This window comes from Anas platyrhynchos, chromosome 7 (genome assembly GCF_047663525.1).
Source record: "Anas platyrhynchos isolate ZD024472 breed Pekin duck chromosome 7, IASCAAS_PekinDuck_T2T, whole genome shotgun sequence".
Classification (NCBI taxonomy): domain Eukaryota; kingdom Metazoa; phylum Chordata; class Aves; order Anseriformes; family Anatidae; genus Anas; species Anas platyrhynchos.
This window is the reverse complement of record NC_092593.1, coordinates 24,181,814-24,204,833: the sequence shown is the minus strand read 5'-3', so window position 1 is coordinate 24,204,833 and position 23,020 is coordinate 24,181,814. Positions and strand designations below refer to the sequence as shown.

The 23,020-nt window shown below is 40.3% G+C and overlaps 1 protein-coding gene across 3 annotated transcripts in view; it reads left to right on the top strand.

Moving 5' to 3' along the window:
• TTN (titin) overlaps positions 1-23,020 on the top strand; it is a 243,986-nt gene that overhangs the window by 193,869 nt on the left and 27,097 nt on the right. For all 3 annotated transcript variants that reach the window (XM_038182090.2, XM_072041024.1, XM_038182073.2), the window contains 12 exons: positions 255-542; positions 651-941; positions 1,038-1,325; positions 1,490-2,080; positions 2,173-2,277; positions 2,749-2,946; positions 3,031-3,327; positions 3,434-4,021; positions 4,117-4,419; positions 4,547-21,652; positions 21,994-22,290; positions 22,393-22,980. In XM_038182090.2, coding sequence (XP_038038018.1) covers positions 255-542; positions 651-941; positions 1,038-1,325; positions 1,490-2,080; positions 2,173-2,277; positions 2,749-2,946; positions 3,031-3,327; positions 3,434-4,021; positions 4,117-4,419; positions 4,547-21,652; positions 21,994-22,290; positions 22,393-22,980 — 20,940 coding nt within the window. The remainder of the gene's footprint in view (positions 1-254; positions 543-650; positions 942-1,037; positions 1,326-1,489; positions 2,081-2,172; positions 2,278-2,748; positions 2,947-3,030; positions 3,328-3,433; positions 4,022-4,116; positions 4,420-4,546; positions 21,653-21,993; positions 22,291-22,392; positions 22,981-23,020) is intronic.

Here is a 23,020-nt window from a genome sequence, read left to right as displayed (position 1 = left end):
TTTTCATATGATAAGTAATGTAAATGGTGAAAAAGACAGAAGAAAAGCAAGTGAAATAATTGGGGGAAAGAAAGAAAAACAGATTTATAAATGAGCTTGAAATGGGAGTCAGGAAATTAACTCATTGATATCATCATGACGTAAGAACAAGCTAATTAATCTAGTGAAATGCCTGTAAAAAGGTACAAGTCACAGAATCTTTAGTGATAGTCTTAAAGATAATGTTTTAATCACATATTTTTTGTTAAACACAGTTCCTCCTGAAGGAGAACTTGATGCAGAATTAAGGAAAGTCCTTGTGTTGCGTGCCGGAGTCACAATGAGGCTTTACGTGCCAGTAAGAGGACGTCCACCTCCCAAGATTACATGGTCTAAAGTGGGTGCTAACCTAAGAGATAGACAAGGATTAGACATCAAGTCAACTGACTTTGATACCTTCCTACGTTGTGAAAATGTAAATAAATATGATGCTGGAAAATACGTTCTCAGTCTGGAGAACAGTTGTGGCAAAAAGGCATACACCATTGTTGTAAAAGTACTTGGTAAGTGCCAGTTTTCCCCAGTATATTTGTTCATTTTTTAACTGATTTTTTTTTTTTTGTATTTTTGTTTACTAAATCAAATTGTGGTGGGGGATTGTGTTCTTCCAGATACACCAGGCCCTCCTGTTAACCTTATTGTAAAAGAAGCATCTAAGGATTCTGCCTTCATTACATGGGAACCTCCACTAATAGATGGTGGCAGTCCAATCACAAATTATGTCGTTGAAAAACGTGATGCAGAGAGAAAATCATGGTCCACAGTAACAACAGAATGTCCAAAGACAAGCTGCAGGATAACTAACTTAGAAGAAGGCAAATCCTACTTCTTCAGGGTTTTTGCTGAAAATGAATATGGTATCGGTGACCCCTGTGAAACTCGCGATGCTGTTAAAGCCTCTGGTAAGAAAAATGAATCCATTTATCCTATTTCAGTATTCAAATCATTTTTATTTTTAGTTTGAAAGGACACTTATTATGCTTTTCTTCCTCTTCTAGAAACACCTGGGCCAGTTGTGGATCTAAAGGCTTCCGCTGTAACAAAATCATCCTGCAATTTAGTATGGAAAAAACCTATCAGTGATGGTGGAAGCCGTATTTTTGCATATGTTGTGGAGGTTCTCATTGGTGAAGATAAATGGCAAGAAGTCATGCGAGCAAAGAACCTCCATTTTTCAATGAGAGATCTAAAAGAAGGACAAGAATATACTTTCAGAGTAAGAGCCCAAAATGATGCTGGATATGGAACTCCAACAGAGCTCACAATTGTGGCAAGAGATGATGTTGGTAAGAAACAACTTCAGATAATTAATTATTTTATCCAAACCACATTTATTTCATGCTTAACATCATTGCTATGCATGTGTACAAATCAGATGCCTTTAAAAGAACATCTGAATTTTATCAGAGTTTATGCATAGTTGAATAATTGGTCCCTTGATTTTTTACAGTGGCACCTGATCTTGATTTAAGAGATCTACCTGATTTGTGCTATGTAGCTAAAGAGGGTAGCAATTTCCGTCTTAAAATCCCAATTAAAGGCAAGCCTGTCCCAACTGTAACTTGGAAGAAAGATGAAGACCAGGCCCTTACCGAGAGTGGAAGAGTTGCATTTGAATCTACAGCAGTTAACACCACCCTTGTAGTACGTGACTGCCAGAAAGCTGATGCTGGAAAATACACAATCACTCTGAAGAATGTCATTGGCAGCAAGGAAGGCACTATTTCTGTGAAAGTTGTTGGAAAACCTGGCATACCAACAGGTCCAGTAAAATTTGAAGAAGTCACAGCTGATGCCATAACCTTAAAGTGGGGTCCTCCAAAAGATGATGGTGGTTCAGAAATCACTAACTATGTCCTAGAGAAGAGAGATAATGTAAACAATAAGTGGGTGACTTGTGCCTCTGCAGTCCAGAAAACTACATTTAGGGTTACAAGACTTCATGAAGGGAATGAATATACATTCAGGATCAGGGCTGAAAATAAATATGGAGTAGGTGAAGGTCTTAAATCTGACCCTGTCATTGCAAAACATCCATTTGGTAAGTATACATTATAATTTAAAAAAAAAAAAAAAAAAGCTTTACAGATGATACATATTTTTAATGCTTCTGCATTTTTTTATACTGTTTAGATGTGCCAGATGCTCCTCCACCTCCCAACATTGTTGACGTTCGGCATGACTCTGTAGCTTTAACTTGGACTGATCCCAGAAGAACTGGAGGCTCACCAATCACAGGTATATCCCCAAAAGTCTCCTTAATATTTCAGTTCTTCATACTTCTTTCTCTTTGCCAAAGGGTAAGATAAGGTGTTTATTATTTTGAGTGAGTGTGTGATTTCACTGTTCTTCTTCCTACTTTTTCTTGATGATGAAACCTTCAAAGGCTTACCTTAAAAATCAGGGAGACTAACAGAAACAGTATTTTGGCAGAGAGACAAAACATCTGAAGAACAAATAACAAACTCAACTACATGTTACATCACTCAAGGCTGTAAAATCAGAAATTTGCATTTGCAAGCATCTCATTCTTGCAATTACATACATATTCAATGTATGTTCATATCCACTTCTTAATCTGTTTTTCAGTGTTGTTCCTGCACAATTCTTATTTGGCATGCCATACATACATTACAATATTTTGCAAAGCTAGGTTAAATGAAGATTTATAGAAAATTCATCATTTTCACCTCATCATTTATCTTTTAGGTTATCACATTGAAGTCAAAGAAAGAAATAGTCTTCTGTGGAAGAGAGCCAATAAAACTCCAATAAGAATGAAAGATTTTAGAGTGACAGGATTAACTGAAGGACTGGAATATGAATTCAGAGTAATGGCAATCAATATGGCTGGAGTAGGTAAACCAAGTCTGCCATCTGAACCAATTGTTGCACTTGATCCTATTGGTAAGTCATCAGAAGAATAAAAATAAAAATTCTGAAAGTTGAAATCACTCTTGTTTGACCATGGTTTATTGTTTTTTCTTTTAGATCCTCCTGGGAAACCTGAAGTTATCAATGTAACTAGGAACTCAGTAACACTCATTTGGACAGAACCAAAATATGATGGTGGACATAAGTTAACTGGCTATATAGTTGAAAAGCGTGATTTGCCCTCAAAAACTTGGACGAAAGCTAATCATGTGAATGTTCCAGACTGCGCATTTACTGTAACTGACCTTACTGAAGGCTCCAAGTATGAGTTCAGAATTAGAGCTAAGAACACTGCTGGAGCTATCAGTCCACCATCTGAATCCACAGGAACCATAATATGCAAGGATGAGTACGGTATGTAGAAGATATCAAAATAATTTATTTAACTCATTAAAAACTTTTTTTTTTTTTACTTTCTTTTTGTTATGACAACCTGGTTTGGTTTTGTTCTGTTTTACAGAGGCACCAACAATTGTTATTGATCCTACTTTGAAGGAAGGTTTAACAGTGAAAGCAGGAGACACAATTACAGTGTCTGCTATTAGTATCCGTGGCAAACCACCTCCAACTTCAGCGTGGTCAAAAGCTGGAAAAGATTTTAGACCTTCAGAGCTTGTGCACATTGAAACCACACCAACTTCCTCTACTCTAAGCATCAAATATGCAACTAGAAAGGATTCTGGAGAATACATGATCACTGCAACCAATCCTTTTGGCACTAAGCAGGAGAGTGTACATGTGAAAGTTTTAGATGTTCCAGGACCTCCAGGACCTATTGAGATCAGCAATGTTTCAGCAGAAAAAGCCACTCTTACATGGTCACCTCCTGCAGAAGATGGTGGATCACCAATCAAATCATATGTTCTTGAAAAGAGAGAGACTAGTCGACTGCTCTGGACATTAGTTGCTGAAAATATTGAGAGTTGTAGGCATGTTGTTAGCAAGCTCATTCAAGGAAATGAATATGTTTTCCGTGTATCAGCAGTAAATCAATATGGCAAGGGTGAACCAGTACAATCAGAACCAGTCAAGATGGTGGACAGATTTGGTAAGTAGAACAAGCTAAAAGGTTCAAGTGTGCTTTTATTAATCTCTGAAGACTTGATTTTTGTTTAAACTTTGTACTTTTTTCTTTCTTACCAGGTCCCCCAGGTCCTCCTGGAAAACCAGAAGTAACAAATGTGACTAAAAATACTGTGACAGTTACCTGGAAAAGGCCAGTAGATGATGGTGGAAGTGAAATCACAGGTTACTATGTGGAGAGGAGAGAGAAGAAAGGTTTAAGATGGGTCAGAGCAACAAAGAAACCAGTTTCAGATCTCAGGTGCAAAGTAACTGGTCTCCTGGAAGGAAATGAATATGAATTCCGTGTCAGTGCAGAAAATAGAGCAGGAGTTGGACCACCAAGTGATGCTTCAAACTCAGTCATATGCAAGGATGTTGCATGTTAGTATCATGCCTTTTGTTTTTCAAATGGTGGGTGGAGGATAAGTTCAGACAGTGTAAGAGTGACTTCCTCTGTAATGTAATGATGTTGTATAATGTGGTACTTTATCTTTTGCTCACTTTTCAGACCCACCAGGTCCACCTGCAAATCCAAGAGTGACTGACACTACAAAGACAAGTGCATCTTTAGCCTGGGGCAAGCCTCATTATGATGGTGGTCTTGACATCATTGGCTATATAGTGGAGCATCAAAAGGAAGGAGAAGAAGAATGGGTAAAAGATACAACAGGCACTGCTTTAAGAATCACGCAGTTTGTTGTTGCTCATCTGCAGCCAGGAGCCAAATACAATTTCAGAATCTCTGCCATGAATGCTGTAGGTGTTGGAGAACCAGCAGTAATTCCAAGTGTGGAAATTAAAGACCGGGAAGAGATTCCTGACTTTGAATTAGATGCTGAGCTAAGAAGAACACTTGTTGTTAGAGCTGGGTTAACTATTCGGATTTTTGTGCCAATTAGAGGACGTCCAACTCCAGAAGTTACGTGGACAAAAGATGATGTTTCACTCAAAGGACGTGCCAGTATTGAAAATACAGACTCTTTTACCCTCTTGATTGTCACTGAGTGCACCAGATACGATGCAGGAAAATACGTAATGACTCTTGAAAATGCTGCTGGTAAGAAGACTGGCTTTGTAAATGTAAAAGTCTTGGATACACCAGGTCCACCAATAAACCTTAAGCCTAGAGAAATAACAAAGGACAGCATCACCCTCCAATGGGATATGCCTCTGATAGATGGCGGTTCACGTATAACCAACTATATTGTTGAGAAACGTGAATCAACTCGGAAAGCATATTCAACGGTCACAACCAACTGCCAGAAGTGTTCTTTCAGGATTCCTAATTTGGCGGAGGGATGTGAATACTATTTCAGAGTGCTGGCTGAAAATGAGTTTGGTATTGGTGAACCAGCTGAAACTGCAGAACCAGTAAGAGCTTCTGAGGCACCATCCCCACCTGAGAGCCTTAATATTATGGATGTGACACGAAACTCAGTTAGCCTGGCTTGGCCAAAACCAGAACATGATGGTGGTAGTAAGATCACTGGGTATGTAATTGAAGCACAAAGAAAAGGAACCAACCAATGGGCACATATCACAACTGTAAAAACACTGGACTGTGTAGTGAAGAATCTAACTGAAAATGAAGAGTATACTTTCCAGGTTATGGCAGTTAACAGTGCTGGAAGAAGTGCCCCAAGAGAAAGCAGACCAGTTATTATCAAGGAGCAAATGATGCTTCCAGAGTTTGACCTCCGTGGTATCTACCAGAAAACAGTCATTGCCAAAGCTGGTGACAATATCAAGATTGAAATCCCTGTGCTTGGTCGTCCAAGGCCAACTGTGACTTGGAAGAAAGAAGACCAGATACTTAAGCAAACACAAAGAGTAAATTATGAAAATACTGCAACTGCAACCATACTAACCATTAATGAATGTACACGAAGTGATAGTGGTCAATATCCACTGACAGCTAAAAATATTGTTGGAGAAGTTAGTGAAGTTATTACAGTTCAAGTTCATGACATACCTGGACCTCCTACTGGACCAATCAAATTTGATGAAATTTCATCTGACTTTGTTACATTTTCATGGCAGCCTCCTTTGAATGATGGAGGTGTACCAATAAGTAATTATGTTGTGGAGATGCGTCAAACTGACAGTACCACATGGACTGAATTGGCAACTACAGTAATACGTACTATATTTAAAGCTACTCGTCTTAGTACTGGAGTAGAGTATCAGTTCCGAGTTAAAGCTCAAAATAGATATGGAATTGGTCCAGCCATTACTTCAGAATCTATCGTTGCAAACTATCCATTTAAGGTACCTGGGCCTCCTGGTACTCCTCAGGTGATTGCAGTCACCAAAGAAACCATGACCATTAGTTGGAATGAGCCAGTTACTGATGGTGGAAGCCCCATTTTGGGCTATCATGTTGAAAGAAAAGAACGAAATAGCATTCTTTGGCAGACTGTAAGTAAAATGCTGGTATCAGGCAATATCTTTAAATCAACTGGACTTACTGATGGCATTGCATATGAATTCCGTGTTATAGCAGAAAATCTGGCTGGCAAGAGTAAGCCAAGCAAGCCATCTGAGCCTGTATTTGCTCTAGACCCAATAGATCCACCTGGTAAGCCAATACCTCTGAACATTACCAGACATGCAGTGACATTGAAGTGGACTAAACCAGAATATAATGGTGGTTTTAAGATAACTGGCTACACTGTTGAAAAACGAGACCTTCCTAACGGCCGTTGGCTGAAGGCTAATTTCAGCAATATACTAGAAACTGAATTCACTGTAAGTGGTCTGACAGAAGATGCTGCCTATGAATTCCGTGTGATTGCTAGGAATGCTGGTGGGGCTGTCAGTCAGCCCTCTGAGCCATCAGATGCAATAACTTGTAGAGATGACATTGAAGCACCAAAGATAAGGGTGGATGCTAAATACAAAGACACCTTAGTGCTGAAAGCAGGTGAAGTTTTCCGACTTGAGGCTGATGTTTCAGGTCGCCCTCCACCATCAATGACATGGACAAAAGGAGAAAAAGAGCTTGAAGACACAGCAAAATTAGAAATAAAAATAGCAGATTTCTCTACTGTTCTTATCAATAAAGATTCTTCAAGAAGAGATGGCGGTGCCTATACACTTACTGCAACAAATCCTGGTGGCTTTGCCAAACATATCTTCAATGTTAAGGTTCTTGATAGACCTGGTCCCCCGGAAGGACCTTTGGCTGTGTCTGAAGTCACTGCAGAAAAATGTGTGCTGTCATGGTTACCTCCACTGGATGATGGAGGTGCAAAGATTGACCATTATGTGGTTGAAAAACGTGAAACCAGTAGATTGGCATGGACAGCTGTAGCCACAGAAGTTCCATTAACTAAACTTAAGGTTACTAAGCTGTTGAAGGGCAATGAATATGTGTTCCGTGTTATGGCTGTTAACAAATATGGAGTTGGCGAGCCTCTGGAATCAGAGCCCATTCTTGCAGTAAATCCATATGTGCCACCTGATCCACCTAAAACACCTGAAGTAACAGCAATTACAAAAGATTCTATGGTTGTCTGTTGGGGCCATCCTGATTCTGATGGTGGGAGCCCAATAACTAATTACATTGTGGAACGTCGTGACAGAGCTGGTCTTCGCTGGGTAAAATGTAACAAACGGGTTGTTACTGACTTACGTTATAAGGTGTCGGGACTAACAGAAGGCCATGAATATGAATACAGAGTCATGGCTGAAAATGCTGCTGGAGTCAGTGAGCCAAGCCCAACCAGTCCGTTCTACAAAGCTTGTGATACTGTGTTTAAGCCTGGTCCTCCAGGTAATCCTCGTGTTCTGGATAGCAGCAGGTCCTCTATTACAATAGCATGGAACAAACCAATATATGATGGTGGTTCAGAGATCACAGGTTACATGGTTGAGATTGCACTGCCAGAGGAAGATGAATGGAAGATTGTAACTCCACCAGTAGGTCTAAAGGCCACTTCTTTTACCATCACTGACCTAAAAGAAAACCAAGAGTATAAGATCCGGATATATGCTATGAACTCTGAAGGTCTTGGAGAACCTGCTCTTGTTCCTGGGACTCCAAAAGCTGAAGAAAGACTGCTACCTCCAGAGATCGAACTTGATGCAGAACTACGTAAAGTTGTAACTATTAGGGCCTGCTGTACTCTAAGACTCTTTGTCCCAATTAAAGGAAGACCAGCACCTGAAGTAAAATGGACAAGAGAACAGGGGGAATCTTTGGATAGAGCAAGCATTGAATCAACAAGCTCTTATACTCTGCTTATTGTTGAAAATGTAAATAGATTTGATAGTGGCAAATACATGCTGACAATTGAAAACAGCTCAGGTAGTAAGTCAGCATTTGTGAATGTCAGAGTTCTTGATACCCCAGGGGCACCTCAAGATTTGAAAATAAAAGAAGTTACAAAATCATCTGTTACACTCACATGGGAGCCTCCTCTCATAGATGGTGGCTCTAAAATTAAAAACTATATTGTTGAAAAGCGTGAATCAACAAGAAAAGCTTATTCAACTGTTAATGCCAATTGCCACAAGACTAGCTGGAAAGTCGATTCATTACAAGAAGGCTGCAACTACTACTTCAGAGTCCTAGCTGAAAATGAGTATGGAATAGGCCTTCCAGTTGAAACTTCAGAATCAGTAAAAGTATCAGAAAGACCACTTCCCCCAGGGAAGATAACCTTGTTGGATGTGACAAGAAATAGTGTGTCCTTATCTTGGGAAAAACCTGAACATGATGGCGGTAGCAGAATTCTGGGCTACATTGTAGAAATGCAAAGCAAAGGCAGTGAAAAGTGGTCAACTTGTGCTACTGTAAAAGTTACTGAAGCCACTATCACAGGATTGATCCAAGGTGAAGAATACACCTTCCGTGTTTCAGCTCAGAATGAAAAAGGTATCAGTGATCCTCGCCAGCTGGGTATACCTGTTGTTGCAAAAGATCTTGTGATTCCACCAGCTTTCAAACTACTATTTACCACTTTCAGTGTTCTAGCAGGAGAGGACTTAAAGGTTGATGTTCCTTTTGTTGGTCGGCCCAAACCAGCAGTGTTTTGGCATAAAGATAATGTGGCATTGAAGCAGACTACCAGAGTAAATGCTGAAAGTTCAGAAAATATCACAGTGTTAACAATAAAAGAAGCATGCAAAGAAGATGTGGGAGCATATTTAGTTAAACTTACAAACTCTGCAGGTGAAGCAACTGAGACCCTAAATATTGTTGTCCTTGACAAACCAGGACCTCCAACTGGCCCAGTTAAAGTAGATGAAGTAACAGCAGATAGTATTACCATTTCCTGGGAGCCACCCAAGTATGATGGCGGTAGCTCTATCAATAATTATATCGTTGAAAAAAGAGACACATCCACCACCACTTGGCAGATTGTGTCAGCTACTGTTGCAAGAACAACCATAAAAGCATGTCGGTTAAAGACTGGTTGTGAATACCAGTTCAGAATCACAGCTGAGAACAGATATGGGAAGAGTACATATCTTACTTCAGAGCCGATTGTAGCCCAATACCCATTTAAAGTTCCTGGTCCACCTGGAACACCTTTTGTAACAAGTGTTTCAAAGGACAGTATGGTGGTACAGTGGCATGAACCAGTCAATGACGGTGGTAGCAAGATCATTGGTTATCACTTGGAGCGCAAAGAAAGAAATAGCATTTTGTGGGCTAAACTGAATAAAACACCTATTCCAGATACCAAATTTAAGACAACTGGCCTTGAGGAAGGTCTTGAATATGAATTCAGAGTTTATGCAGAAAACATAGTGGGCATTGGAAAAGCAAGTAGAGCATCTGAATGCTATACCGCACATGACCCATGTGACCCTCCTGGTCGCCCAGAACCTATAATTGTCACAAGAAGCTCAATAACACTTCAGTGGAAGAAACCTGTATACGATGGTGGAAGTAAGATCACAGGCTATGTTGTTGAAAAGAAGGAGCTACCTGATGGTCGCTGGATGAAAGCAAGTTTCACAAATGTCATTGATACCCACTTTGAAGTAACTGGTCTGGTTGAAAACCAGAGGTATGAGTTCCGTGTTATAGCACGAAATGCTGCAGGTATTTTCAGTGAACCATCTGAGAGTTCAGGTGCCATTACAGCAAGAGATGAAGTAGAACCACCTCACATAAGTATGGATCCAAAATACAAAGACACAATTGTAGTACACGCTGGTGAGTCATTCAAGCTTGAAGCTGATGTACATGGGAAACCAATACCTTCCATTCAGTGGCTAAAAGGTGATCGTGAACTGACAAATACTGCTCGTATGGAAATTAAAAGTACCGATTTTGCAACAAGTCTTAGTGTGAAGGAAGCCATTAGAGTTGACAGTGGTCAGTATATACTGTTGGCAAAGAATGTTGCAGGTGAAAAGAAAGTTCCTGTTAATGTCAAAGTTCTTGATAGACCTGGACCACCAGAGGGACCTGTTGAGATTACAGGTGTTACTGCTGAAAAATGCATGCTGTCATGGAAACCTCCACTACAAGATGGTGGTAGTGATATTTCACACTATGTTGTGGAAAAAAGGGAAACCAGTCGCCTGGTTTGGACTGTTGTTGATTCAAATGTGCAGACCCTTAACTGCAAAGTTACTAAACTTTTAGAAGGAAATGAGTATGTTTTCCGCATCATGGCAGTAAATAAATATGGTGTTGGTGAACCTCTTGAGTCTGAACCAGTACTTGCAAAGAACCCATTTGTAGTGCCACTTCCACCGAAGGCACCAGAAGTCACCGCAATTACCAAGGATTCTATGATAGTTGTATGGGAAAGGCCAGCTTCAGATGGAGGTAGTGAAATCCTGGGCTACATCCTTGAAAAACGAGATAAGGAAGGTATTCGCTGGACGAGATGTAACAAACGCCTGATAAGTGAACTGCGATATAGAGTGACTGGACTGATAGAAAATCATGATTATGAATACAGAGTTTCAGCTGAAAATGCTGCTGGTCTTAGTGAACCAAGCCTGCCTTCCACTTACTATAAGGCATGTGATCCTATTTACAAGCCAGGACCACCCAATAATCCTAAAGTCACGGATGTTACAAGATCATCAGTTTTCCTCTCATGGGGCAAACCTATCTATGATGGTGGCTCTGAAATTCAGGGATACATTGTGGAAAAATGTGATGTAAGTGATGGTGAATGGGCAATTTGTACTCCTCCAACTGGAATTAAGAATACCCATATGGAAGTAGAAAAACTAGTGGAAAAACGCGAATACAAATTCCGCATCTGTGCAGTTAATAAAGTAGGAGTTGGAGAGCATGCAGATGTTCCTGGTTCTGTTATTGTGGAAGAGAAGATGGAGGCACCAGACCTTGACCTTGACATGGAATTAAGGAAGATTGTAAATGTGCGTGCAGGAGGTTCCTTAAGACTGTTTGTTCCCATCAGAGGTCGTCCAACACCCGAAGTAAAATGGGGTAAAATGGATGGTGAGATCAGAGAAGCAGCTATTATAGACACCACTAGCAGCTTTACTTCCCTTGTTCTAGACAATGTTAACAGATTTGATACTGGAAAATATACTCTGACTTTAGAAAACAGCAGTGGAACAAAGTCTGCCTTTGTCAGTGTAAGAGTACTGGATACCCCAAGTGCACCTGTTAATTTAAAAATTAGAGAGATCACTAAAGACTCTGTCACACTTTCATGGGAGCCTCCTCTCTTGGATGGTGGAGCAAAAATAAAGAATTACATTATTGAAAAACGTGAAGCGACAAGAAAGGCATATGCAGCTGTTGTAACAAACTGCCACAAGACTTCATGGAAAGTAGATCAACTTCAGGAGGGCTGCTATTACTTCTTTAGAATCTCTGCTGAGAATGAATATGGAATTGGCCTCCCTGCAGAAACCAGTGACCCAGTTAAAGTTGCTGAAGTTCCACAGCCTCCTGGGAAAATAACAGTGGATGATGTCACAAGAAACAGTGTTTCACTAAGCTGGGCAAAACCTGAACATGATGGTGGCAGCAAAATCATACAATATATTGTTGAAATGCAGGCAAAGGGTAGTGAGAAGTGGTCAGAGTGTGCTCGTGTGAAAACACTTGAAGCAGTTATTACTAACCTAACTCAAGGGGAAGAATATCTTTTTAGAGTAATGGCTGTAAACGAAAAGGGTAAGAGTGATCCTAGAGCCCTTGCTGTTCCAATAGTTGCCAAAGATCTGGTGATTGAACCAGATGTAAGACCTGCTTTTCACAGTTATAGTATCCAAGTGGGACAAGATCTGAAAGTAGAAGTACCAATTACAGGTCGACCTAAACCAACTGTTACTTGGCTAAAAGATGGCCAGAAATTAAGGCAGACAACAAGAGTCAATGTTAGTGATTCAACTGATCTCACTATACTTAATATTAAAGAAACTAGCAAAGAGGACAGTGGCACTTATGAAATCACTGTGGCTAATGTTGTTGGGCAAAAGTCTGCCTCTGTTGAAATTATAACTCTAGACAAACCTGACCCTCCAGTAGGACCTGTGAAGTTTGATGAAATAAGTGCAGAAAGTATCACTCTGTCATGGAATCCTCCAGTGTACACGGGCGGTTGCCAAATCACCAACTATGTTGTTCATAAGAGAGATACCACAACCACAGTTTGGGAAACAGTTTCAGCTACTGTTGCAAGAACTACGCTGAAAGTGACTAAACTAAAAACTGGTTCAGAATATCAGTTCAGAATATTTGCTGAGAACAGGTATGGGCAAAGCTTTGCTTTGGAATCTAAACCAGTTGTAGCACAGTACCCCTACAAAGAACCAGGACCTCCTGGCACACCATTTGTGACAATGATTACAAAAGACTCCATGGTCATACAATGGCACGAACCGATAAATGATGGTGGCAGTAGAGTATTGGGCTACCATCTTGAGAGAAAAGAGAAAAACAGCATTTTGTGGACTAAAGTTAATAAGACTATTATTCAGGATACAAGTTTCAAGACAACTAACCTTGAAGAAGGAATTGAATATGAATTTAGAGTTTCTGCAGAAAATATTGTTGGTGTAGGCAAAACAAGTAAAGTTTCTGAGTGCTATGTAGCTCGTGACCCATGTGATCCTCCAGGTCGCCCAGAAGCTATAATAATAAAAAGAAGTTCTATTACTCTACAGTGGACCAAACCAGAATATGATGGTGGAAGTAAAATTATAGGTTATATTGTAGAGAAACGTGACTTACCTGATGGTCGCTGGATGAAAGCTAGCTTCACAAATGTCATTGAAACTCAATTCACTGTAACAGGGCTTACTGAAGACCAAAGGTATGAATTTAGAGTAATTGCAAGGAATGCTGTAGGTGCAATAAGTAAACCTTCTGACAGTACAGGGCCAATAACAGCAAGGGATGAAGTTGAGCTTCCACGAATTTCAATGGATCCAAAATACAAAGACACAATTGTTGTAAATGCTGGTGATACATTCAGACTTGAGGCTGATGTTCATGGAAAGCCACTACCAACTATTAAGTGGTACAAAGGAGATAAAGAGCTTGAGGAAACTGCTAGATGTGAAATAAAGAACACAGATTTCAGTGCATTAATAATTGTAAAAGATGCTATTAGAGTTGATGGTGGACAGTATATTTTAGAAGCTTCTAATGTTGCAGGAACAAAGACAGTACCAGTGAACGTAAAAGTCCTGGACAGGCCAGGCCCTCCTGAGGGGCCTGTCCAGGTGACAGGAGTTACAGCTGAAAAATGTTCGTTGGCATGGGCTCCTCCTCTTCATGATGGTGGCAGTGATATTTCTCATTACATTGTAGAGAAGAGAGAAACTAGTCGCCTAGCATGGACTGTTGTTGCTTCAGAGGTTTTACCTACAATGCTCAAAGTAACAAAACTCTTGGAAGGAAATGAATATATTTTCCGTATTATGGCAGTTAACAAGTATGGGGTTGGTGAGCCATTAGAATCTGTGCCAGTAATGATGAAAAATCCATTTGTCGTTCCTGGTCCACCAAAGGCCTTGGAAATTACCAACATCACAAAGGATTCTATGACTGTCTGCTGGAGCCGACCAGATAGTGATGGAGGTAGTGAAATCATAGGTTACATTGTAGAAAAGAGAGACCGAGCAGGCATCAGATGGATAAAATGCAATAAACGGCGAATTACAGATTTGCGATTAAGAGTTACAGGATTAGCAGAGGATCATGAGTATGAATTCAGAGTTTCAGCTGAAAATGCTGCTGGAGTGGGTGAGCCAAGCCAAGCTTCCCCTTACTTTAAAGCTTGTGACCCCATATTCAAGCCTGGTCCACCTACAAATGCCCATGTCGTAGATACCACCAAAAGTTCAGTTACACTTGGTTGGAGTAAACCTATTTATGATGGTGGTTGTGAAATCCAAGGATACCTTGTAGAAATCTGTAAAGCAGATGAAGATGAATGGTCACTTGTTACTCCACAGACAGGTGTACGTGCTACTCGATTTGAAATCACAAAGCTTGTTGAACATCAGGAGTATAAACTACGAGTGTGTGCTCTCAATAAGGTTGGTGTAGGAGAGGCTGCATCAGTTCCTGGTACTATTAAACCAGAAGACAAACTTGAAGCTCCGGAACTTGATATTGATTCGGAGCTAAGGAAAGGGATAGTGGTTAGAGCTGGTGGGTCTGCAAGGATTCATATACCATTCAGGGGACGACCAACACCTGATATCACGTGGTGTCGAGAAGAAGGTGAATTCACGGATAAAGTTCAAATTGATAAAGGCATAAACTACACACAACTCTCAATTGACAACTGTGATAGAAATGATGCTGGAAAGTACATTCTTAAGTTGGAGAACAGCAGTGGTTCTAAATCTGCATTTGTTACCGTAAAAGTCTTAGACACACCAGGGCCACCACAAAACTTAGTAGTAAAAGATATAAAGAAGGATTCTGCTGTATTATCTTGGGAACCACCCATTATTGATGGTGGTGCAAAGGTGAAGAACTATGTAATAGACAAGCGTGAGTCAACCAGGAAGGCATTTGCAAATGTCAGTGCTAAGTGTGGCAAGACAAGCTTTAAAGTTGAAAATCTTACAGAAGGAGCAATCTATTACTTCAGAGTCATGGCTGAAAATGAATTTGGAATTGGTGTTCCAGCTGAAACCACAGATGCTGTGAAAGCCTCAGAGCCACCTCTGCCTCCTGGAAAAGTAATTCTCACTGATGTGACTCAGAGAAGTGCATCACTCGCATGGGAAAAACCTGAACATGATGGAGGTAGCAGAATTTTGGGATACATTGTTGAAATGCTCCTTAAAGGAACAGAAAAATGGAGTGTTGTTAGTGAGACCAAAACATGCAGCGCAGTTGTGTCTGGTCTGAGTCCAGGACAGGAATATCAATTCCACGTGATTGCCTACAATGAAAAAGGCAAAAGTGATCCCCGAGCACTTGGAGTTCCTGTGATAGCTGAAGACTTGACAATTGCACCAAGTTTCAAGTTGATGTTTAATACATATAGCGTACAGGCTGGAGAAGATCTAAAGGTAGAAGTACCATTTATAGGTAGACCAAAACCTACTATTACTTGGACAAAAGATGAGCAGCCACTGAAACAGACAACCAGGTTAAATATTCAGGATACATCAACATCAACTATCTTACATATTAAGGAAAGCAACAAAGAGGACTTTGGTAAATATACAGTAACAGCATCAAATACAGCAGGAACTGCAACAGAGCACCTGAGCATCATTGTACTGGAGAAGCCTGGCCCACCACAAGGACCTGTGCGCTTTGATGAAGTTAGTGCAGACTTTGTTGTTTTATCATGGGATCCACCTGATTATACTGGTGGCTGTCAGATAAGCAACTATATAGTAGAAAAGCGTGACACAAGCACTACCACATGGAGTATTGTGTCAGCAACTGTTGCAAGAACAACTATCAAATCAACAAAGCTTAAAACAGGTTCTGAATACCAGTTCAGGATTTCTGCTGAAAATAGATATGGAAAGAGCTCTCCTTTGGACTCTAAGCCAGTTGTTGTGCAATACCCCTACAAGGTGCCTGGGCCACCTGGAACACCATTTGTAACAGCAGCTTCCAAGGACCATATGATTGTACAATGGAATGAACCAGTTAATGATGGAGGAAGCAAAGTGCTTGGCTACCATCTTGAACGTAAAGATAAGAACAGCATTCTTTGGACAAAACAGAACAAGTCACTAATTACAGACACCAAATATAAAACAGATGGCCTTGAAGAAGGTCTTGAATATGAGTTCAGAGTTTCTGCTGAAAACATTGTTGGCATTGGCAAAGTCAGCAAAGTATCAGAATTGTTTGTTGCCCGAGATCCATGTGACCCACCTGGCCGCCCTGAGGCCATTGTTGTTACAAGAAATAATATCACACTGAAGTGGAAGAAACCAGAATATGATGGTGGAAGCAAAATAACTGGATATATTGTAGAAAAGAAAGAACTACCAGATGGTCGGTGGATGAAAGCTAGCTTTACAAATGTGTTAGAAACGGAATTTACAGTAAGTGGTCTTGTTGAAGACCAACGATATGAATTTAGAGTAATTGCAAGAAATGCAGCAGGTTGCTTGAGTGAACCATCTGAAAGTACAGGGCCCATTACTGCCAGAGATGAAATTGAAGCACCGGGGGCTTCACTGGATCCTAAATACAAAGATGTCATTGTTGTTCATGCTGGAGAAACCTTTGCTCTTGAAGCTGATATCCACGGCAAACCTATTCCTGACATTACATGGTCAAAAGATGGTAAAGACCTTGAAGAAGCAACTGCAAGAATGGAAATTAAAACTACCATTCAAAAAACAACTCTTACTGTCAAGGACTGTGTAAGAGTAGATGGAGGTCACTATACTCTTAACCTCAGGAATGTGGGTGGCACAAAATCTATACCTATCACTGTAAAAGTTCTTGACAGACCAGGACCTCCAGAAGGACCTTTGAAGGTTACTGGTGTCACAGCAGAAAAATGCTACTTGGCATGGTCTCCACCTTTACATGATGGTGGTTCTAGTATCTCACATTATATCATTGAGAAGAGAGAGACAAGCAGGCTTTCATGGACACAAGTAGCTACAGATGTGCAGGCTCTTAACCACAAAGTAACCAGACTCCTTGCTGGCAATGAGTACATTTTCCGTGTAATGGCAGTGAACAAATATGGAACTGGAGAACCCTTGGAGTCTGAGCCAGTTGTGGCTCGTAATCCATACAAACCACCTGGTCCTCCTTCAACACCTGAAGTTTCAGCAATCACAAAAGATTCTATGGTTGTAACATGGGGTCGTCCAGAAGACAACGGGGGTGCTGAAATCGAAGGTTATATACTTGAAAAACGAGACAAAGATGGTGTCCGGTGGACAAAATGTAATAAGAAAAGGCTGACAGACTTGCGATTCAGAGTAACAGGTCTTAGTGATGGGCATTTCTATGAATTTAGGGTTTCTGCTGAAAATGCTGCAGGTATAGGGGAACCCAGTGAGCCATCCATTTTCTATCGTGCTTGTGATATATTATATCCACCAGGTCCACCAAGCAATCCAAAGGTTACAGATACTTCCAGATCATCAGTTTCCCTTGCCTGGAGTAAGCCCATTTATGATGGTGGTGCTCCAGTTAAGGGATATGTAGTAGAAGCAAAAGAAGCAGCTGCTGATGAATGGACTACCTGCACTCCACCAACAGGACTACAAGCAAAACAGTTCACTGTAACAAAACTTAAAGAGAACCAGGAGTATAACTTCCGCATCTGTGCTATCAATTCAGAAGGAGTAGGAGAACCTGCTACTATACCTGGTGCAGTTATAGCAGCAGACAAGATTGAACCTCCTGAAATTGAACTTGATGCAGATCTCAGAAAAGTAGTTACTGTACGTGCCAGTGGTACATTACGTCTGTTTGTCACCATCAAAGGAAGACCAGAACCTGAAGTTAAATGGGAGAAAGCAGAAGGAACAATTAGTGATCGAGCTCAGATTGAAGTCACCAGTTCCTACACAATGCTGGTAATTGACAATGTGAATAGATTTGATAGTGGTAGATACAACCTAACTTTAGAGAACAGCAGTGGCAAAAAATCAGCTTTTGTTAATGTCAGAGTGCTTGATACGCCCAGTGCACCCATAAATCTGACGATCAGAGAAGTGAAAAAAGATTGTGTAACACTAGCCTGGGAAGCACCACTTATTGATGGTGGAGCTAAAATTACCAACTATGTAGTTGAAAAGCGAGAGTCCACAAGAAAAGCATATGCCTCAGTTACAAGCAACTGCACTAAGAATTCCTTCAAAATTACTCAACTGCAAGAAGGATGTAGTTATTACTTCCGTGTTCTAGCTGTAAATGAATATGGGGTTGGCCTACCAGCAGAAACACCTGACCCAATTAAGGTTTCTGAACCACCTTCTCCACCTGCAAAGGTCATTCTTGTTGATGTGACTCGCAACTCTGCTTCAATTAAATGGGAAAAGCCAGAGAGTGACGGTGGCAGTAAAATTACTGGTTATATAGTAGAAATGCAAACCAAAGGAAGTATAAAATGGAGTGCATGTACCCAAGTGAAAACGTTAGAAGCAACAATAACAGGCTTAAGCCTGGGAGAAGAGTATAGTTTCAGAGTGATTGCTATTAATGAAAAAGGAAAAAGTGATCCAAGAGAACTTGGTGTCCCAGTCGTTGCAAAAGATATTGAAATCCAGCCATCTGCTGAGCTCCTTTTCAACACATACACTGTGAAAGCTGGAGATGATCTTAAGATTGAAGTGCCATTCAGAGGGCGACCTCTTCCATCCATTAGCTGGAAGAAGGATGGGAATCCCTTAAAAGAGACAACCAGGGTAAATGTTCAGACATCAAAGACTTCAACTTCACTATTTATTAAGGAAGCTTCAAATGAAGATTTGGGACATTATGAATTACATCTTTCAAATACTGCTGGATCATCAACAGCTTCATTAACTGTAGTTGTCCTTGACAGACCAGGACCACCAATTGATGTTCATATTGATGAAGTTAGTGCTGATAGTGTAACTCTGTCTTGGAAACCTCCAGAATATGATGGTGGGTGCCATATTAGCAATTACATTGTAGAGAAGCGAGAAACTACCACAACAACATGGGATGTAGTATCTGCAGCAGTTGCAAGAACATCAATTAAAGTAGCTCGACTTACCACTGGTTCTGAATATCAATTCCGTATTTGTGCAGAAAATCGGTATGGGAAAAGCACTTACACTAATTCTCCATCTGTTGTGGCAGAGTATCCATTTAAGCCTCCAGGACCACCTGGAACTCCTCATGTGGTACATGCAACTAAAACTTCCATGATTGTAACATGGCAGGTACCAGTTAATGATGGAGGTAGCAGAGTACTAGGGTATCACTTGGAGCGTAAAGAAAGAAGCAGCATTCTTTGGGCAAAAGTCAACAAAAGCCTTATACCGGACACACAAATGAAAGTTACAGGTCTTGATGAAGGACTGCTATATGAATATCGTGTATATGCTGAAAACATTGCAGGCATAGGCAAATGCAGTAAATCATGTGAACCAGTTGCTGCAAGAGATCCATGTGATCCTCCTGGTCAACCAGAAGTTACCAATATTACAAGAACATGTGTCTCACTGAAATGGACTAAACCAGAATATGATGGTGGAGCTAAAGTAACAGGATATATTATTGAACGCAGAGAGATGCCAGACGGTCGCTGGCTAAAGTGTAATTTTACTAATGTGCAAGAAACATATTTTGATGTAGGTGGACTTACAGAAGACCAGCGATATGAATTCCGTGTGATTGCAAAGAATGCGGCTGGACTTTTCAGTCAGCCGTCTGAAACAACTGGACCTGTGACTGTAAAAGATGATGTAGAGGCTCCAAGAATTATGATGGATGTCAAATTCAGAGATGTTGTAGTTGTGAAAGCTGGAGAAGTGTTTAAAGTCAATGCTGATTTTGCAGGACGGCCAATTCCAGTGATTTCATGGACAAAGGATGGCAAAGAGCTTGAGGGAAAAGCTAGAGTTGAAATAGCCTCAACAGACCACACTACTGCAGTAACAGTTAAGGACTGTATCCGAGGTGATTCAGGACAGTATGTACTAACATTACAAAATATTGCAGGAACAAGATCTTTGGCAATTAATTGCAAAGTACTTGATAGACCTGGCCCACCTGCAGGCCCATTAGAAATAAATGGCCTTACTGCTGAAAAGTGTCATTTATCATGGGGACCCCCTCAAGAAAATGGAGGTGCAGATATTGATTATTATATTGTAGAAAAACGTGAGACCAGTAGAATTGCATGGACTCTTTGTGAAGGAGAGCTTAGAACAACATCCTGTAAAGTGACAAAACTGCTGAAGGGTAATGAGTATATTTTTAGAGTGATGGGAGTTAACAAGTATGGTGTTGGTGAGCCTCTAGAAAGTGTTGCTGTCAAAGCCCTAGACCCATTTACAGTTCCCAGTCCACCTACATCTTTAGAGATAACCAGTGTGAGCAAAGATTCAATCACTTTGTGCTGGGCAAGACCTGAGACTGATGGAGGCAATGAGATCTCTGGCTATGTAATTGAAAGACGTGAGAAAACTAGCCTAAGATGGATCCGTGTAAACAAAAAGCCAGTTTATGATTTAAGAGTGAAATCATCTGGTCTCCGTGAAGGATGTGAATATGAATTCCGAGTTTATGCAGAAAATGCTGCTGGCCTCAGTCTTCCGAGTCAAAACACACCATTGATTCGGGCAGAAGATCCAATTTTCCTGCCGTCTCCCCCATCTAAACCTAAGATTATGGATTCCACAAGGTCAAGTATCACAATTGGGTGGACAAAACCACTATTTGATGGAGGTGCTCCGGTAACTGCATACACAGTTGAATACAAGAAAATTGATGAAACTGACTGGACAACTGCTATTCAGAACTTAAGAGGTACAGAGTACACAATAACTGGGTTAGCATCAGGCTCTGAGTATGTCTTTAGGGTGAGATCCATCAATAAAATTGGTGTCAGTGAACCAAGTGATATCTCAGAACCTCAGGTGGCAAAAGAAAGAGAGGAGGAACCTACTTTTGATATTGATAGTGAAATGCGGAAGACACTAATTGTAAAGGCTGGTGAATCATTCACAATGTCAGTTCCTTTCAGAGGCAAACCAGTGCCAAATGTAACATGGAATAAACCAGATACTGATCTCCGTACACGAGCAAGCATCGATATTTCAGATAATCGCACATCTCTTACTATTGAAAAAGCAACAAGAAATGATTCTGGAAAATATACATTGACATTACAAAACATCCTCAATACTGCTACCTTGACTTTAGTTGTCAAAGTTCTTGATACTCCTGGCCCACCATCTCATATTGCAGCAAAAGATGTAACTAAAGAATCTGCTGTGTTATCATGGGATGTTCCTGAAAATGATGGTGGGGCACCTGTGAAGAACTACATTATTGAAAAACGAGAAGCTAGCAAAAAAGCATGGGTCACTGTGACCAATAATTGTCATCGTCTGTCATATAAAGTGACTGATTTACAAGAAGGTGCCATTTACTACTTCCGAGTTTCTGGAGAAAATGAGTATGGTGTTGGAATGCCTTGTGAGACCAAGGAGGGAACTAAAATAACAGGTATGTTTCACTAATAAAAATAATTTAATATTATGTAGCAATACATATTCTAAAATGTTTACTTCAAAATAATATAAAAACATGTTAAATCTATTAACTGTAAGAAAGGTAAATATGTGGGGGTTATGTCTGTGGTTTTACAAAAGGAAATGCTAAGTAGTAGCTTGAATGTTAAGTTTTGCTTGCATTTTACTTAAAATGTTTTTAAAATGTTTCTAATATACAAATTCATTAAAAATATTTTTCCCAATCCAGGTGGCATTCCTATGTAATTGTAACATAAAAAGGAAATACTTCCTATATTGCTTAAGCTGTTAAACTTTTTTTGTTGTTGTTGTCAGAAAAACCCAGCCCACCAGAAAAACTGGGAGTAACAAATGTCACAAAGGACAGTGTTTCTCTTTCATGGCTAAAACCAGAACATGATGGTGGAAGCAGAATTGTGAGCTACCTCATTGAAGCTCTTGAGAAAGGACAGCAAAAATGGGTTAAGTGTGCAGTTGTAAAGACAACTCATCACGTTGTACATGGTCTTAAGGAGAACGTTGACTATTTCTTCAGAGTGTCTGCAGAAAACCAAGCAGGTTTAAGTGATCCTAAGGAACTACTGCTCCCTGTTACAGTTAAAGAACAATTAGGTAAGCTTCCTGACATGAGACAAAAGTTGATATACAATAAATTGGGTTCATACTTCAAAAGAGATAATATTTTTAATGATTTGAAAATATTTTCTTTTTCAGAATCTCCTGAAATTGACATGAAGGGCTTCCCTCATAATACTGTGTATATTCGAGCGGGTTCAAACCTGAAAGTTGAAATTCCAGTTTCTGGAAAACCATTGCCAAAGGTGACATTGTCAAGAGATGGTGTCCCAATCAAACCCACCATGAGATTTCACACTGAAACTACAGCAGAAAGTTTCATTATTAACCTTAAAGAAAGCGTAGCTGCTGATGCTGGCAGATATGACATTACTGCTGCCAACTCGAGTGGCACCACAAAGTCATTCGTTAATATTGTTGTGTTGGATAGACCAGGTCCTCCTGTTGGTCCTGTTGTCCTTAGTGATATCACTGAAGAGAGTGTAACACTCAGATGGCAGCCACCAACTTATGATGGTGGAAGTCAAGTTACCAACTATATTGTACTGAAAAGAGAAACAAGCACTGCTGCCTGGTCTGAAGTGTCTGCAACCGTGGCTAGAACTGTTATTAAAGTCATGAAGCTTACAACAGGAGAAGAATACCAATTCCGCATCAAAGCTGAGAACCGTTTTGGCATTAGCGATCACATTGACTCACAATGTGTGGTTGTCAAGCTTCCTTACAGTAAGTAATACATTTCTCACACTGTACATCAACATTTTAA